We start from the raw sequence: 19476 nt of genomic DNA, 5'->3' as shown, positions 1-19476 counted from the left end.
TAGAAATGTGTTTATTGACCGATTCTGCATTTTGTTAACGTTTGTCCCCCATGAGACACTGTAGACACCGAAGCCTATTTCACTTCCTCAGAATCCCCCAAAATAATCTAAGATAACTCAATAAATCTGTGATATATTTTGACGTTTTTACCGAGGATGTTTTGGTTGCGCAATTTTACATATAACTAAGGTGTTTGGTGCAAAATTTCTCAAGTAAAAAAAGCGCAGGGTGTTGTATTATATTAACAAAGTCGGAGCTGCTGGGCAGCTCACCCCTTGTGACTCATTGATGTTCCAAACTCTGTTTGTCAAGACTGACTTTGTCACCAAAATTATCCTATTTACACTTTGTAGTCAATTTTGACACTAGAATAACTGTTAGTGATTTATATCGATGCCACAGGCCGTTTTTCAAAAGGATCCGTTAAAGGCAGTCGCACTTTAATAAGAGAATATAGTAGCGTCCCTCATGTCGGTTCAAAGTAATTCCATTGAAATTAGTGGAAACCACGTTGATTCATCCAATGTGTGCCCAGTCTGGTAGGGAGCCTAATGTAACCGATGTGAAATGGCTAGCTAGTTAGTGGTAGTGCGCGCTAATAGCGTTTCAATCGGTGACGTCACTCGCTCTGAGGCCTTGAAGTACTTGTTCCCCTTGCTCTGCAGGGGCCGTGGCTTTTGTGGAGCGATGGGTAACGATGCTTCGAGGGTGGCTGTTGTCGATGTGTGCAGAGGGTCCCTGGTTCGAGCCCAGGTAGGGGCGAGGAGAGGGACGGAAGCTGAACTGTTACACTAACACTTGAGTTGGAGCCGTCCCAAAATTGACCTGGGGCTTTCCCACCTGGATCCATATCTATACATTCATTTTTTAAATAATACATTTTTTAAAACCCGTTCCAAACGGACCCAAGGACAACTAAACCCATTCGGAACTGGTCGGATCCTGACCCGGCCCAATCTGAGTGAGGGAAGTAGCAGATTTGTATTTATTTTTATGTTACTTTATTAACCGACTGATAAAGTGTGAGAGGAGGGAGAGAGAGGTGCCGCTCTAGACAGAGGGGAGAGTACTGTGAGCAGGGAGGGAGAGATGGCAACCAAGCCGACTTGCGCTAATGGTGCAAGACAACTGGGAACTCAGAAAAATACGAGGTCAAGTCATGATGTCAGTGGTCTTCAGGTCAGAAAGTTGGAGCTCTTGAAAGATGCCCGAGTTCGAGTTGGAAAACTCAGTCGGAGCAAGTTTTCTTTCAGAGTTCCCAGTTGTCTTGAACACACAAGTCGTAAGTCTCTGATTTCCAAGTTCCTAGTTGTTTTGAATGTGGCATTATAGCTAGGTTATTTATCCTCAAATATGATTACGTAGTACCTGTCTTGACTGCATCAAACTGGGAGAAGCTAGTTAAGCTAGCTAGCTAGGCGAATTGAGGCTCCAGTGAGTGCTTTCTCATCCTACAGTTACAAATAACTCCATTCAGAATATTAAGTAGCAACCTACCTGTTGGCTCTTGGTCGTTGTAGCCTATCCTTCTTCTTTAACTTTTAATTCCATAATTTTAATTCCATCTTCCATTGATTAGATATCTTTTAACTTTTGCCAGACAGGCTCTATGACTGTAGCCTATTGTAGCTTTGATGACTTATGATTGGCCAACAACAACAAGCTAAATGTGCCACGCTCCACTCTCGTGAAAAGCAAGAGCAGCAGCATAAATTATAAAAATTCTCTACTGCAGCAGTCGCGTTCAGGTATGTACGGCCCTTCCGGACAAGTCAGCTAAAAATTACACATACCCCAGACCCTTGACAATCAGATCCGACCCAGACCTGTGACATTTCGAATTCATGATCCGGACCCGCTTGGTCCCGGATCTGGTATTCAGGTAGAGGTGGATCTGTGAAGACCTCTAGCTCACACTCCAGTACAGTAGGTGGTGATGTACACTTCCATTCAAAAGTTTGGGGTCACTTAGAAATGTCCTTGTTTTTGAAAGAAAAGCTACTTTTTTGTCCATTTAAAATAAATCAAATTGATCAGAAATACAGTGTAGACATTGTTAATGTTGTACTATTGTAGCTGGAAACGGCAGATTTTTTTATGGAATATCTACATAAGCGTACAGAGGCCCATTATCAGCAACCGTCACTCCTGTGTTCCAATGGCATGTTGTGTTAGCTAATCCAACTTGATTATTTTAAAAGGCTAATTGATCATTAGAAAACCCTTTTGCAATTATGGTAGCACAGCTGAAAACTGTTGTTCTGATTAAAGAAGCAATAAAACGGGCCTTTAGACTAGTTTAGTATCTGGAGCATCAGCATTTGTGAGTTCGATTACAGGCTCAAAGTGGCCAGAAACAAATAACTTTCTTCTGAAACTCGTCAGTCTATTCTTGTTCTGAGAAATGAAGGCTATTCCATGCGAGAAATTGCCAAGAAACTGAAGATCTTGTACAACGCTGTGTACTAGTCCCTTCACAGAACAGCACAAACTGTCTCTAACTAGAATAGAAAGGAGTGGGAGGCCCCGGTGCACAACTGAGCAAGAGGACAAGTACATTAGAGTGTCTAGTTTGAGAAACAGATGCCTCACAAGTCCTCAACTGGCAGCTTCATTACATAGTACCCACAGAACACCAGTCTCAACATCAACAGTGAAGAGGCGACTCTGGGATGCTGGCCTTCTAGGCAGAGTTGCAAAGAAAAAGCCATATCTCAGACTGGCCAATAAAAATAAAAGATTAAGATGGGCAAAATAACACAGACACTGGCAAAATAACACAGACACTGGACAGAGGAACTCTGCCTAGAAGGCCAGCATCCTAGAGTCGCCTCTTCACTGTTGACGTTGAGACTGGTGTTTTGCGGGTACTATTTAATGAAGCTTCCATTCAAATACTTGAATCAGTTATAGAACCCATTGGCCTTTATGGTTGTGAGGTCTGGGGTCTGCTCACCAACCAAGAATTCACAAAATTGGACAAACACCAAATTGAGACTCTGCATGCAGAATTCTGCAAAAATATCCTCTGCGTACAACATAAAACACCAAATAATGCATGCAGAGCAGAATCAGGCCGATACCCGCTAATGATCAAAATCCAGAAAATAACAGTTAAACTATACAACCACTTAAAAGGAAGCGATTCCCAAATCTTCCATAACAAAGCCATCACCTACAGAGAGATGAAGCTGGAGAAGAGTCCCCAAAGAAAGCTGGTCCTGGGGCTTTGTTCACAAACAGACCAGAGCCCCAGGACAGCAACACAATTAGACCCAACTAAATCATGAGACAAGAAAAAGATAATTACTTGACACATTGGAAAGAATTAACAAAAAAACAGAGCAAACTAGAATGCTATTTGGCCCGAAACAGAGAGAACACAGTGGCAGAATATCTGACCACTGTGACTGACCCAAAATTAAGGAAAGCTTTGACTATGTACAGACTCAGTGAGCATAGCCTTGCTATTGAGAAAGGTCGCCATAGGCAGACCTGGCTCTCAAGAGAAGACAGGCTATGTGCACACTGCCCACAACATGAGGTGGAAACTAAGTTGCATTTCCTAACCTTCTGCCAAATGTATGACCATATTTGAGACACATATTTCCCTCAGATTACACAGACCCACAAAGATTTTGAAAACCAAATCCAATTTTTATAAACTCCCATATATATTGGGTGAAATACCAGTGTGCAATCACAGCAGCAATATTTGTGACCTGTTGCCAAAAGAAAAGGGCAACCAGTGAAGAACAAACACCATTGTAAATACAACCCACATTTGTTTATTTTCCCCTTTTTTTATTTTAACTAGTTAAACATCGTTACAACACTGTATATAGACATATGACATTTTAAATGTCTTATTATTTAGGAACTTGTCTGATTGTAATATTTACTGTTCACTTTTTATTGTTTATTTCACTTGCTTTGCAAACGATGTGTAATGAGCTCGCACTCAAACAGTAGGTGGAAACACAGAGCTAGATAAGAGGAATACATGAATAGCGGAGGCCGTGACCAACGGACGTAACATTTTGGGGAGAGATTTTGCAGAGACGGGGATGGTGGTTGGAAGAACGCGCTTGTTTGAAATTGAAAACTGTTGCGGTAGATTTTGATAAAGAATAACATCAAGACGAAGCAGCTACATTATAAGTGGGATGCAATGTTGAGTGCACGGAGATTGTGACAACCGGTTAAATGGCATCCCTTGAGAAAGCTAGAACAAGATGTATGTCAGATGCAGTGTTATCAGGAGACGTATACTTGGAATACGGAGGAGGAATGGAGGGGAAAAAGAGAGGCAGAGGAGGTCTGAGAGAGGAAGGAAGATGGTGAGCTTGAGTCGGTTAGAAATGGCGGGAAAAAGGGAGATGATTTGTTAAAGAAGAATGGAAGAAAGTGTAAGCAGAGTGACCTGAAGATGGGAGGAGAAATGTAAGAGAATGAGGGCGAAGTATCTGAGGTGGTAGGTGTGGTGAAGTTCTCGGAGTCTGTGGCTTGCACCGAGGATCAGGATAAAGATGAGTCTGACAGTAGGAATTAAGTTTTTGGAAAAAGTGGACCCTTGCCTTTTGGCTGATCCATTTGTGGGTTCAGGGTGGGTGAAAACAGAATTGGGTACGGTGGAATCCGTGAGGGTAACCAGACGTGGTCTTGTGATAATTGTTTGTGTTTCTGCTGGTCAGAGGGAGAAGGCGCTTGGCTTTAAATGAATTGGGGCAAGAAATGTGAATTGTTTCGCTCAAGAAAAGGGCGCCATTGAAAGGAGTGATTACTGGGGAAGCAGTAAATGTAAAAGTTGACCAACTGAAGGGGAAGATTCCCGGTGTTTGTGATGCTCGTCGTTTGGTGCTACACAGACAGGGTGGTGAGAGTGGTGAAACAAAAGCCATTGTCTGTTCTTTTGAGTTTTGATGTTGTCTTTGCCCGACAAAGTGATGTTAGGATATATAGGTTATCCTGTAGGAGCTTTTGTGCCAAATACATTACGTTGTTACAGGTGTCAAGCTTATGGGCATGTGGCAGCAGTGTGTAGGATGGAGATTCCTAGGTGTGAGAAGTGTGCTAAAGGGTGTGAGACAAAGGAATGTGTAGCATTAGGGAAAGTAGTGGTATGTGTTAATTGTAGGGGTGCCCATGGGGCTGGGGATCAGAAATGTCCCGTGCGAGAGACTCAGGTTGAGGTTTCCAGGGTTAGAGTAGTGCAGAAGTTGTCATATGCTGAGGCAGTGAAGAAAGTAGAGGAAGATGGGTCAAAGGGGAGTGATCCTGAGAGGAGGGGCGTGAGTAGTAGAACTGTACCAGTACAGAGGGGTTGGCCAATAATGGATATATGTTTCAGTAAGATTAGATTTTTTTAGCAATGGTTATCAGCTGTACTGCAGGGATGGAACATAAGTTGCAGAAAGTGGAGGTTGTGGTGGCAGCTGCAGAGAGATATTTGTGTGTGAGACTTGACATCAGAAGAGTACAGGGTGTGTTGAGTGGTGATGTCCCATCCTTTCTGTTTGTTGGCATGAGGTAGGACTAATTAGATTTAAGTAGTGGAGTAGGGTGGTGTTTATTTTTTGAATTTGTGAGTTTAGTGTTAGATGGTAGGGTATTTGTAAAAACAATTTCAAGCAAAGTATAAGGGAGTTGTACTCGTCTAGTAGGTGGCAGTAATACAACATATTGGATGCCAACCGCCGTTAAACCTCGTCGAAGAAGGGTAGGCCGTGAATGGCCTCACACTCCAGTACAGAAGGTGGCGCTGTATGCACATCACGGTTGCGATCCGCCAATACAAAAATAATTTATCTGAGGTGCGTAAACGGAAGTGAACGGTGACCAAGAATAATTTCCACGTTAGCATTTTTGTTGTTCTTTAAACGTTAATTATCACTCTGGAACTCAAAATATGACTAATTTAACAGTACAGCATCACGTTTACCTCAGATAGTCTTTAATTAATGTTGGAGACAGGACTTGGTTGATATACGTTATCTAGGGAACGTTAGCTAACTGCTAACATGGCTAACTGTATGGTTTTTCATACTCAAATAGCCTCCATCATGGAGGTGCTAGCGAATGCAGCCGTGGCAGACATCTGTAAACTCGTAGACGACGACTATGCAGTGTTTCGTTTGGAAATGACTCAAAGCCAGAAAGAGAACAGGGCATTGCGGAGGAAACTACAGCTTCTGGAACTGAAGGTGGCACGAGAGCGCGTCCTCGCCAGTCGTCCCAGTAGTGTCAAGATCCTTGACAGACACAGAGGAATGGCAAGAGGTACATTTTGCTGGAGGCTGCGGGGCCTATCGCCCCGTTTCGCTTTGCGCATGTGTGACCTTAGGTGCGTTATTAACCACTATGGTTAACCAGCATTCGGCCTTGTTCAGTTTTTGGATAGTATGCAATAATTCCCCTGATTACTTAGCTATCATATTCTAACCAGATTATTGATTTACTGCATTTCCTATAATTTACTAATCGAAAAAACAAAATAATGCATGGGACATAATCAATCTCTAATAGTATATCAAGGAGGTATGCGTGTTATCTTACATCCCTGCCAATTCTAGACACTGTCCGTGTCCAAATACCCATATTCTTGTACTAAATAGTATGCAGAAAAAGATAGACTTGAGTCAGAAAAGATGAGTGAATTCTACTAGATAAAACACCGAAATAAGTATACAGTATGCTAGAATTAGTATTTGGATACGGCCAGTGTCAATAGTAGTGATGCACTGATATGACATTTTTGGCCGATACAGATATCTGATATTTTCCTTGCCAAAATAAACAATACCAATAACTCGATATTTAAAATGTTTGCATCCTTTTAAGTATTCTAGTATAGTTAACACACACCGACACAGCGGTCTAAGGCACTGCATCTCAGTGCAAGAGGCGTAACAACAGTCCCTGGTTCGAATCCAGGCTGTATCACATCCTGCCGTGATTGGGAGTCCCATAGGGCGGCGCACAATTGGCCCAGCGTCATCCGGGCCATCATTGTAAATAAGAATTTGTTCTTAACTGACTTGCCTAGTTAAATAAAGGTTACACACACACCACTGTCCAAAAAGTTATTTTGTTGCCATTTACGTATGTCCCCATTACCAGTAAAACATAATCGGAACCGATTTATTTCACTTACTTGCTGTGTTGTTCATTTGTTCAGTCGTTTTATTCTCAACCAGGGTTTCTATGGAACGCCGTTTCGGTCTTTGCGAGTCAAAAAAGACCCACGTCAAAAAAGACACTATGACCAATCAGGACCTGAATATGACTGCACGTCACATAATTGAACGTGTGCATTCGTTTATTACGTAGTTATTACACATTGATTATGTCAACGATTCATTGATAAGTATGCTATGATGCTGGTGAAGTTGTCTCACGCCCTACAATGCTGGTCATAAAAATAAACTAGCTAGCTCATGGATGCAAACAATGTTCTTCCCCAAAAACATAGCAAAATGACAATCTGTTTCAGTAGCTATAGCTAGCTAACTAAACTCAGCAAAAAAAGAAACGTCCTCTCACTGTCAACTGCGTTTATTTCCAGCAAACTTAACATGTGTAAATATTTCTATGAACATAACAAGATTCAACAACTGAGACATAAACTGAACAAGTTCCACAGACATGTGACTAACAGAAATGGAATAATGTGTCTCTGAACAAAGGGTGGGGGGTCAAAATCAAAAGTAACAGTCAGTATCTGGTGTGACCACCAGCTGCATTAAGTACTGCAGTGCATCTCCTCCTCATGGACAGCACCAGATTTGCCAGTTCTTGCTGTGAGCTGTTACCCCACTTTTCCAACAAGGCACCTGCAAATTCCCGTACATTTCCAGGGGGAATGGCCCTAGCCCTCACCCTCCGATCCAACAGGTCCCAGACGTGCTCATTGGGATTGAGATCCGGGCTCTTCTCTGGCCATTGCAGAACACTGACATTCCTGTCTTGCAGGAAATCACGCACAGAATGAGTAGTATGGCTGGTGGCATTATCATGCTGGAGGGTCATGTCAGGAGGAGCCTGCAGGAAGGGTACCACATGAGGGAGGAGGATGTCTTCCCTGTAACGCACAGCGTTGAGATTGACAACAAGCTCAGTCCGATGATGCTGTGACACCGCCCCAGACCATGACGGACCCTCCACCTCCAAATTGATCCCGCTCCAGAGTAGAACAGGCCTCGGTGTAATGCTCATTCCTTCGACGATAAACGCGAATCCGACCATCACCCCTGGTGAGACAAAACCGCGACTCGTCAGTGAAGAGCACTTTTTACCAGTCCTGTTTGGTTCAGCGATGGTGGGTGTGCCCATAGGCGACGTTGTTGCCGGTGATGTCTGGTGAGGACCTGGCTTACAACAGGCCTACAAACCCTCTGTCCGCAATAGGCTGAGAGAGGCTGGACTGTCTGAGCACTGATGGAGGGATTGTGCGTTCCTGGTGTAACTCGGGCAGTTGTTGTTGCCATCCTGTACCTGTCCCGTAGGTGTGATGTTCGGATGTACCGATCCTGCGCAGGTGTTGTTACACGTGGTCTGCCACTGCGAGGACGATCAGCTGTCGGTCCTGTCTCCCTGTAGCGCTGTCTTAGGCGTCTCACAGTACGGACACTGCAATTTATTGCCCTGTTCACATCTGCAGTGCTCATGCCTCCTTGCAGCATGCCTAAGGCACATTCACGCAGATGCGCAGGGACCCTGGGCATCTTTCTTTTTGTGTTTTTCAGAGTCAGTAGAAAGACCTCTTTAGAGTCCTATGTTTTCATAACTGTGACCTTAATTGTCTACCAAGCTGTTAGTGTCTTAACGATCGTTCCACAGGTGCATGTTCATTAATTGTTTATGGCTCATTGAACAAGCATGGGAAACATTGTTTAAACCCTTTACAATGAAGATCTGTGAAGTTATTTGGATTTTTACGAATTATCTTTGAAAGACAAGGTCCTGAAAAGGGATGTTTCTTTTTTTGCCAAGTTTATATAGCTAGATATCATCATCTAAAATAACCTTACTTTATAAGACAGTTCTTATTTGATTAATGGTTTTCGGACCCATCTAGGTGAAGCTAGCCACCATAAGGATTAGCCACAATAGTGGACTGCGGTTAGCCTTCAAAATAAATATATGGCATAATTATTTGTATTAATTTGCATCACTGTCAATGACATAGTTTTATTTTGAAGGCAAACCGCAAAGTCCAATATTGTGCCTAATCCTTATTGTGGCTAGCTTCACAACACACAAACCGGTCCAGTTGAGCATCACTAGCCAGATGAAGCTAGCTGGCTGCTTATAACGTTAGCTTTGGGCAACAGGGTTAAGTAGCTGGCTAGCTATTTATTTTCATGAACTGAAGTTCAATTTCAATAGGTGAACAACAAGTAGCAACCTAGCTAATACTTACTCACAAGGATTCCTTAATCATTGCTAAAAATAATGAAAATGACTGCAGTTTCTACTTGTCATTGTTTTCAAGCTGGTTGTATTGGTGCTAGCTAAAGCTAGCTACCCCAGAAGTTGCGGTCAAACAAAGTAGGCTTTATTACCAACGCGGTATTGTAAACACATCGTTCGTGGCCGGTGTTTGCTTGTTTGCAGACTTTTTTTACAGCTTTGACAGTGCTACTGTATCTTTTTTGACCACCAAATACGCAAACGGCTTTGCATAGTATGCATGTTGTGAAGCTAATAGCAGTGACGCTATTACTGTGTAACTCCGGTAGGGCAACATCTGAAAAATATCGTACTTGGTAGTGTGTACCAGTGCTCGACCAGTCGACGAAAGCCAACATCGCCCACGACAGGGAGCGGTTGATTGTCAAGGGCAATGAATTCCATTATCTTGGCTTTAATGGATTTGGCCTTTGAGTTGTCTCACTGAAATTGTATTACTCTTTCAAATGACTGCTCGACTTAGCGTCATTACGTCATGTACCTACGTTATATAGGTAAGCACGGTAGCTTTGACATCGGTTTTTAATCATCGCCGTTATACTAGACATCGGGCTGATACCGATGTTGGCATTTTTAGATATATCGGCCGACGTTCACCGATATATCGTGCATCCCTAGTCAATAGTGTACAATATACCGTTGAGCATTGACAGTAGCTAACCTAACCATCTCTTTTCCCCCCAATCACTCTCTCAGGTGAAGGACATCTCACTGGAGGCCACAGGAGCTTTGTGAAACCAGCAGGACGCAATACATGGCGAGATGACCAACCAATCACTGTTGATGAGGGGAGTGGAACCTCAACCCAGCACGTTATTGTGATAGAAGTTAGTGTTGCATATAAAATGTTACTTTGTACAGCATGTCAAATGTGGCCCGTTTTATTTCAGAAAGGCTATTCACTTCCTTACACGTACATCCTTATTTATCTGCCATAGGGGAGCTTGTGAGACTTCCCTATGACATTGTTATCCTATACAAATAATGTACCGGTAATAACCTCCTCTTCTTGTGTCAGTCTGTAGATGCAGAGGCTGCAGGGTCTGGGGTCAAGCTGGAGAGGTCTGAAGGAGAGGACCCAGGGCAAAGCAGAGACATCCAGACTGGAGCGGCTGGAGTGCTCCCTGTAGCCACGGAGGACCCCACCACCACACCGCCCAGAACCCGACGCAGCATCACGGAGGTCTGTGGAACGCCGACCGCTGTCCTCAAGTCTGACCCTGAGACCATAACTGTAGCACAAAGGCTTTTACAAACAGGATCTGACCACAGATCAGATCCAGAGAGACTGGGGCTGGGGCCACTGGGCTGTCCTCCTGCTCCTGGCTCAGAGTACCTACCGGTATTTCACCAGAGCCAGAAGACTAATTCCCGTGGAAATACTGATGGTGATGCGTTAGACACTGGCGGTGATGATCTGTCTTGTTTTTACACTACAGAGATGGACCCTGGCAACATATCCTTGGGTTTAGAGACACAGACTGATCTGTCTAGAGGGGACTGGAATCAATACAGCAGTAGTGTATACTCTGAAGGATGCCAAGATAAGAAAGGGGAGGTTATAGCAGTAGATGAAGTGAGTGTGAAAGTGGAGGGCGACGCTCCTCTTACATGGAATGCAGATGAGACTCACTTAGGAGAAGGACACTCACAAGGCAGAGATTTCTTAGATTACAGGGAAAGCTTAGAGACAAATCCAAATGTCTCGAGCCTCTCCCCTTTACACACGCTCAGTGATCGTGCCCCAGTGTCCACGTCGAAGGGGCCTTCCGATTCACACGGCCGCGTCCTTTTCGATCAGGTATTGAACTCAAATGACAGGGCTAGAGCCCAGGCTCAGGGAAGGGGAGCAACATCAGGCAATAGTAAAGAGAAACGGTTCCTCTGCATGTTCTGTAACAAAGGCTTCAGCTGCCTCCAGAAGGTGGAGATCCACCAGAGGGTCCACACAGGTGTGAAACCCTTCAGCTGTACCCAATGCGATATGCGCTTCGCTGAGGCTGGCAGCCTGAAGAGGCACCAGAGGGTCCACACGGGGGAGAAACCCTACAGCTGTACCCAGTGTCACATGCGCTTCACCCAGGCTGGCAGCCTGAAGAGGCACCTGAAGGTCCACATGGGAGAAAGGCTGTTTGCCTGAGGTTCTCAGAGAAGAGCTACCTCAGGATACCCTAGCAGAAAAACTATTCCACTTCATAGCTTATTACGTTTAGATCAAACCCTTCAGTGTACTGAGCAGAAAAGATCCACAGATGCATTTTGAATAACGAGAGTAAAAGATTTCATTGTTGAATATTTCTGGGTAGAATATTGCATCCAGACATTGTGTGATATACACTGAGTGTACAAAACATTAAGAACACATTGCTAATATCGAGTTGCATCCCTCTTTTTGCTCTCAAAACAACCTCAATTAGTCGGACATGGACTCGAAAGCGTTCCACAGGGATGCTGGCCCATGTTGACTCCAATGCTTCCGACAGTTATCAAGTTGGCTGTATGTCCTTTAGGTGGTGGACCATTCTTGATACACACGGATAACTGTTGAGCGTGAAAAACACAGCAGTGTTGCAGTTCTTGACACAAACCGGTACGCCTGCACCTACTACCATACCTCCTTCAAAGGCACTTACATCTTTTGTCTTTCCCATTCACCCCTTGAATGGCACACAAACACAATCCATGTCTCAATTGTCTCCAGGCTTAAACATCCTTCTTTAACCTGTCTCCTCCCCTTCATATATACACTGATTGAAGTGGATTTAACAGCTGACATCAATAAGACATAGCTTTCACCTGGATTCACCTGGTCAGTCTGTCATGGAATGAGCAGGTGTTCTTAATGTTTTGTACGCTCAGTGTATAAAGAACATATGCCTAAAGTCTGTTACATATTGTATGTGTACTGTGTAAGCTATATGATGTTCACAAATGCCTATTTCATTACATCCATTGAACTGCTTTCCCAAGACACTTTTAATGAAGAAATGAATACAATTTATCATGTTCACGCAGATTTTTAGTTGAAGTGTATATGTGGTTTTCATATGGTGTATTTAACACTTATGTTTAATGAACATAAAAGGATATTTTTCTAAGACGATTATTGAGACTCTTTAGTATACATCACATCTGATTTCACCCTATTCTGCATAAACAGAACTTTATAACCAATATACACTTGCTAAATATACCCACACTAACAAACACTTACTGTAACACGTTAAAATAGTTTTGTCATGTTTGTCTGACTTAATTTATCGTAGCTGACTTATTTTTACCCACAACATCATATTTATGTCCACCATGATGGTTTTAACAACAATTAAGTAATTCTGTAACTACAGTAAAGGACTCAAACGTAGTGGGGATGGGTAAACACTCCGGGGCCTTGCTTGCAAAAATTTGAAAAAGGTTCAGATTTCTTTTTTTGTCACTGATCTACAGTGGAATTATGTTTTTACAAATTGATTAAAAAAGAAAAGCTGAAATGTCTTGAATCAGTAAGTATTCAAACCCTTTGTTATGGCAAGTAACAGTTCAGGAGTACACATTTGCTTAACTCACATAATAAGTTGCATGGACTCTGTGTGCAATAATTGTGTTTAACATGATTTTTTGCATGACTACCTCAACTCTACCCCACACATACAGTTATCTGTAAGGTCCCTCAGTTGAGCAGTGAGTTTCAAAAACAGATTCAACAACAAAGACCATGGAGGTTTTCCAATTCATCACAAAGAAGGGTACCTATTGGTAGATTAAATGAAAAAAGCAGACATTGAATATCCCTTTCAAAATGGTGTCGTTATTATATAATTACACTTTGGATGGTGTAAAAATACACTCAGTCACTACAAAGATACGTCCTTCCTAACTCAGTTGCCAGAGTGGAAGGAAACCGCTCAGGGATTTCACAATGAGGCCAATGGTGACTTTAAACCAGTTACAGAGTGTAATGGCTGTGATAGGAGAAACCTATGCATGGTCAACAACATTGCAGTTACTCCACAATACTTACCTAATTGACCAAGTGAAAAGGAGGAATCCTGTAATACTGCAAAAATTGTGGCAAAGCAATTCACTTTTTGTCCTGAATACAAAGTGTTATGTTTGGGGCAAATCCAATAGAAAACATCACTCTCCATATTTTCAAGCATAGTGGTGGCTGCATCATGTTATGGGTTTGCTTGTAATCGTTAAGGACTGGGGAGTTTTTCAGCATAAAAAAGAAAATAGAGCTAAGCACAGGTAAAATCCTAGAGGAAACCTGGTTCAGTCTACTTTCCACCAGACACTGGGAGATTAATTTACCTTTCAGCTGCGCAATAACTTAAAACACAAGACCAAACTACACTGGAGTTGCTTTTTTCTTCTTCTATTTAACCTATATTTAACTAGAAAAGTCAGTTAAGAACAAATTCTTATTTACAATGATGGCCTACCCCGGGCCAAACCTGGACGACGCTGGGCCATTTGTATGCCGCCCTCTTGGACTCACAATCACGGCCGGATGTGATACAGCCTGCTTACCAAGAAGACAGTGAATGTTCTTGAGTGACACCTACTCATTCCAGTGTTTTATTTATTTTTTGTTTCATCACATCGAAAATAATCACACATTAGCAACTTCTTCGGTGGTTTATTACAAGTTGAAAAACATACAGTTTGACGCATACAATTTGAAAGGCATACAGTTTGACGCAACCGACTTTACACCATGTAGCACCCACTTGAGTGATGCTACACAAGAGCAGCCACAAAGGTCAGAATAGTTTATCACACTTCAGTTGCCACTTCTACGAGCTAACGCAGTCCTCTCTCCTCTTTTCCCCTCAAGCCAACTAACTGATTTGAATCATCAAAATGATCAGATTACGATAAAAATATGAATAAAAAGAAAACAGGAAGTCAATTGAAACAATTCCATTACAAAAAAAACAACTAATGATGATAAATATAAAAAATGTGTACAGAAGGGATCAACCTCTGGCTGCTATTACGGCACCATGGCGACAAAAATCTCCCATGGCTGTATTAAACATTGCCACTCAATAATTGAATTACTCAGCCACATAAGTCACACACTCAAAGTTGGCTGTATTTATACTGATGTGCGTCACTGTGTATATCAATGCAAGAACAACCAAAACATGATAAAGTCACGTACCTCTTAACTGTTTCTCCACAGAGCTCACAACACAAGTTTATCTGGGTTATTCTGATGAAACTGGCACTTGACAAAAAATAAATAATATATATATATATATACACTGCTCAAAAAAATAAAGGGAACACTTAAACAACACAATGTAACTCCAAGTCAATCACACTTCTGTGAAATCAAACTGTCCACTTAGGAAGCAACACTGATTGACAATAAATTTCACATGCTGTTGTGCAAATGGAATAGACAAAAGGTGGAAATTATAGGCAATTAGCAAGACACCCCCAATAAAGGAGTGGTTCTGCAGGTGGTGACCACAGACCACTTCTCAGTTCCTATGCTTCCTAGCTGATGTTTTGGTCACTTTTGAATGCTGGAGGTGCTTTCACTCTAGTGGTAGCATGAGACGGAGTCTACAACCCACACAAGTGGCTCAGGTAGTGCAGCTCATCCAGGATGGCACATCAATGCGAGCTGTGTCAAGAATATTTGCTGTGTCTGTCAGCGTAGTGTCCAGAGCATGGAGGCGCTACCAGGAGACAGGCGCTACATCAGGAGACGTGGAGGAGGCCGTAGGAGGGCAACAACCCAGCAGCAGGACCGCTACCTCCGCCTTTGTGCAAGGAGGAGCAGGAGGAGCACTGCCAGAGGCCTGCAAAATGACCTCCAGCAGGCCACAAATGTGCATGTGTCTGCTCAAACGGTCAGAAACAGACTCCATGAGGGTGGTATGAGGGCCCGACGTCCACAGGTGGGGGTTGTGCTTACAGCCCAACACCGTGCAGCACGTTTGGCATTTGCCAGAAAACACCAAGATTGGCAAATTCGCCACTGGCGCCCTGTGCTCTTCACAGATGAAAGCAGGTTCACACGCACATGTGACAGACGTGACAGAGTCTGGAGACGCCGTGGAGAACGTTCTGCTGCCTGCAACATCCTCCAGCATGACCGGTTTGGCGGTGGGTCAGTCATGGTGTGGGGTGGCATTTCTTTGGGGGGCCGCACAGCCCTCCATGTGCTCGCCAGAGGTAGCCTGACTGCCATTAGGTACCGAGATGATATCCTCAGACCCCTTGATAGACCATATGCTGGTGCGGTTGGCCCTGGGTTCCTCCTAATGCAAGACAATGCTAGACCTCATGTGGCTGGAGTGTGTCAGCAGTTCCTGCAAGAGGAAGGCATTGATGCTATGGACTGGCCCGCCCGTTCCCCAGACCCGAATCCAATTGAGCACATCTGGGACATCATGTCTTGCTCCATCCACCAACGCCACGTTGCACCACAGACTGTCCAGGAGTTGGCGGATGCTTTAGTCCAGGTCTGGAAGGAGATCCCTCAGGAGACCATCCGCCACCTCATCAGGAGCATGCCCAGGCATTGTAGGGAGGTCATACAGGCACGTGGAGGCCACACACACTACTGAGCCTCATTTTGACTTGTTTTAAGGACATTACATCAAAGTTGGATCAACCTGTAGTGTGGTTTTCAACTTTAATTTTGAGTGTGACTCCAAATCCAGACCTCCATGGGTTGATACATTTGATTTCCATTGATCATTTTTGTGTGATTTTGTTGTCAGCACATTCAACTATGTAAAGAAAAAAGTATTTAATAAGAATATTTCATTCATTCAGATCTAGGATGTGTTATTTTAGTGTTCCCTTAATTTTTTTGTTTGGACACAAGTACTCATTCCAGGGTTTTCTTTATTTTTACTATTTTCTACATTGTATAATAACAGTGAAGACATCAAAACTATGAAATAACACATGGAATTATGTATTAACCAAAAAAAGTCTTAAACAAATCAAAATACATTTTATATTTGCGATTCTTCCAAGTAGCCACCCTTTGCCTTGGTGACAGCTTTGCTGGGAAATGGCTCATTTATTGTGTTTGGTTTCATCATTTTAAGAACGAAAATTGAATATAAACTCATTTTCTCGTTTATTGTTTCAAAATTGTGCGTAGAGGAACAGAAAACAAAATGTATCTCATGTTTTGTTTCGTTCATACCCAGAAGTACACGTTAGTTATTCACAGTGCATAGGGGGTTTGTTTACAGTGTGGGTTGATCTGCACTGTCGGCAGCACATGGAAAGGATTAGACCTTTGTGTGACAGGAAGTTAAAAATAGTAATGTTAGCTTAGATGCTGAATTTACCATGAAATTAGCATTCCAATAGAACGAAATCAACAACTGAAATTGGCTTGCACTAGGTGGCTAGCTAGCTAATGTTAATGCTTGCAAGCTAGTAAGCTGGCTAACTGTCTATAGTCTGGCTATAGTCATGTTAGCTAGAAGTAGCTAGTAGAAGTAAGTTAGTCCCTCAACCTGCTAAGATGAAGCTGCCCAGCCAGAGGTACTTGATGCAGAAAGGTGACATTTCCCCATTACATTCTGTAGCTAACTTAGTTAGATCTTCTGGCTGACTAATGCTGGTGCTTATTGGCTGAGTAATAATGAACTGAAATTACTGTAAATCGTTACATATCTGGCACTTTGCATAGCTATTGCTTACACATTCACTACAACAATATCCAGTTAAACTACAGTCAATGCTAATAGTGTGTGTTTGTATGGGCGGGTGTGGATTCAGAATGTGCCTGCAGGCGAAGGGCACAGTATGGCATCTGAGCACATCATCATGAACTTCATCCATAGTTTGCCTCTGAATTGGTGTCCACATCAGGCTATTTACTTGTTACATATTTGTTAGACTGTGTCCCTTTCACAGAATTTGAATGATCCCTCCACTGTCACATGCTCTCTCTGTTTGTCTACAGGATACATTAAGGGAAGTTGCTTTGCTGTTGGCACCAATCCCACACTGCCAAACAACAACTACTTCATCCCCATCATCCTAAACTTTTCTAACTGTTGTTCAAGTACTCTTTGATTAAATCGGATTGATTAAATGTTTCATTTGCAAGTGTGTTTTTTTATTGAAAGTTGCGGGTTGTCTCTTGTATGGAGTTAAACATTTCAAAGAATAACTTGAGCATGAAGTCCATTTCCCAGTTAGTTTTGGCTCAGAGTAAAACACCTCAATCCCTGATCTAATTTCAACAAATTCAACAAACCTTTACATGGTGTAATAGCTGATACATTGGTCTATCAAAATCTACATTTCAAATGTTGTTAATATTAAGTCAAATATTTGCTTGTTTAGTCGCAAACTGAAATTAAGCGAACTTTAAAAATTTTAGCTACCAGGAGGATGGTGAAGCGATTTCTGCATAGTGCATCTTTAAGACAACATTTATCAAAACCTGGGCCCGTAGCCACAAAGAGTCTCAGAGTAGAAGTGCTCATCGAGAGGATCAGGTCCCCATCATAGACTTATTCATTATGATCTAAAAGGCTAAACTGATCCTAGATCATCACTCCTACTCTGAGATGCTTTGTGGATATGGGCCCTGACCTAATACACTACATGACCACTACATGCTCGTTGAACATCTCATTCCAAAATCATGGGCATTAATACGGAGTTGGTCCCCCCTTTGCTGCTATAACAGCCTCCACTCTTCTGGGAAGGCTTTCCACTAGATGTTGGAACATTGCTGCAGGGACTTGCTTCCATTCAGTCACAAGAGTGTTAGTGAGGTCGGGGACAAGCATTTCGCTACACCCACAATAACATCTGCTAAACTCGTGTATGTGATAAATACAATTTTGACTGATGTTGGACGATTAGGCCTGGCTCGCAGTCGGCATTCCAATTGATCCCAAAGGTGTTCGATAGGGTTGAGGTCAGGGCTCTATGCAGGCCAGTCAAGTTCTTCCACACCGAACTCAACAAACCATTTCTGTATGGACCTCCCTTTGTGCACGGGAGAATTGTCATGCTGAAACAGGAAAGGGCCTTCCCCAAACTGTTGCCACAAAGTTGGAAGCACAGAATCGTCTAGAATGTCATTGTATGCTGTAGCGGTAAGATTTCCCTTCACTGGAACTAAGGGGCCTAACCCGAACCATGAAAAACAGCACCAGACCATTATTCCTCCTCCACCAAACTTTACAGTTGGCACTATGCATTGGGCAGGTAATGTTCTCTTGGCATTCACCAAACCCAGATTTGTCCATTGGACTGTCAGATGGTGAAGTGTGATTCATCACTCCAGAGAACACGTTTCCACTGCTCCAGAGCACAATGGCTTTGAACTTTACACCACTCCAGCCGACGCTTGGCATAGCGCATAGTGATCTTACGCTTGAGTGCGGCTGCTTGGCCACGGTAACCCATTTCATCAAGCTCCTGACGAACAGTTCTTGTGCTGACGTTGCTTCCAGAGGCAGTTTGTTACTCGGTAGTGAGTGTTGCAACCGAGGACAGACGATTTTTATGCGCTACTCACTTCAGCACTCGACAGTCCCGTTCTGTGAGTTTGTGGGGCCTACCACTTAGCGACTGAGCAGTTGTTGCTCCTAGACGTTTCCACTTAACAATAACAGCACTTACAGTTGACCAGGGCAGCTCTAGCAGGGAAGACATTTTTCGAACTGACTTGTTGGAGAGCTTGCATCCTATGACGGTGCCACGTTAAAAGTCACTGAGCTCTTCAGTAAGGCCATTCTACTGCCAATGTTTCTCTATGGAGATTACATGGCTGTGTGCTCGATTTTATACACCTGCCAGCAACCGGTGTGGCTGATATAGCCGAAGGGGTGTCGACGTACTTTTGTATATATAGTGTAACATGCAGACGATAGTTAACATTGGGCTCACCTCAGTGATATTGTGTGGTCCTATGTTGCTCAGCTGGTTCCTCTGTGGGTTCAGGAGGAGGTGTAGTCTGGTTGTTCTCCATGACCATGGTCCCCTCAGGGTTC

General features: G+C 43.1%; 1 protein-coding gene across 1 annotated transcript; it reads left to right on the top strand.

Moving 5' to 3' along the window:
- Nucleotides 1–5789: 5789 nt before the first annotated feature.
- On the top strand, nt 5790–12570 carry LOC129840992 (myoneurin-like). Its single transcript, XM_055909076.1, has 3 exons — nt 5790–6280; nt 10169–10299; nt 10491–12570. Exons 1-3 carry the CDS (start codon nt 6022–6024, stop codon nt 11610–11612), a joined length of 1512 nt encoding a protein of 503 aa, XP_055765051.1. The 5' UTR covers nt 5790–6021; the 3' UTR covers nt 11613–12570.
- Nucleotides 12571–19476: the final 6906 nt, after the last annotated feature.

This window comes from Salvelinus fontinalis, chromosome 42 (genome assembly GCF_029448725.1).
Source record: "Salvelinus fontinalis isolate EN_2023a chromosome 42, ASM2944872v1, whole genome shotgun sequence".
Taxonomy (NCBI): Eukaryota; Metazoa; Chordata; class Actinopteri; order Salmoniformes; family Salmonidae; genus Salvelinus; species Salvelinus fontinalis.
The sequence above is the reverse complement of the archived record's forward strand: the minus strand, read 5'-3'. Positions and strand labels throughout refer to the sequence as shown.

What these genes read in the sequence shown, in the direction of transcription:
- LOC129840992 (XM_055909076.1), top strand. Translation starts at nt 6,022, where the DNA reads ATGGCTAACTGTATGGTTTTTCATACTCAAATAGCCTCCATCATGGAG. An exon ending in ACACAGAGGAATGGCAAGAG is followed by an intron (nt 6,281 to 10,168) that starts GTACATTTTGCT and finishes TCACTCTCTCAG; the next exon opens with GTGAAGGACATCTCACTGGA. An exon ending in AGCACGTTATTGTGATAGAA is followed by an intron (nt 10,300 to 10,490) that starts GTTAGTGTTGCA and finishes TTCTTGTGTCAG; the next exon opens with TCTGTAGATGCAGAGGCTGC.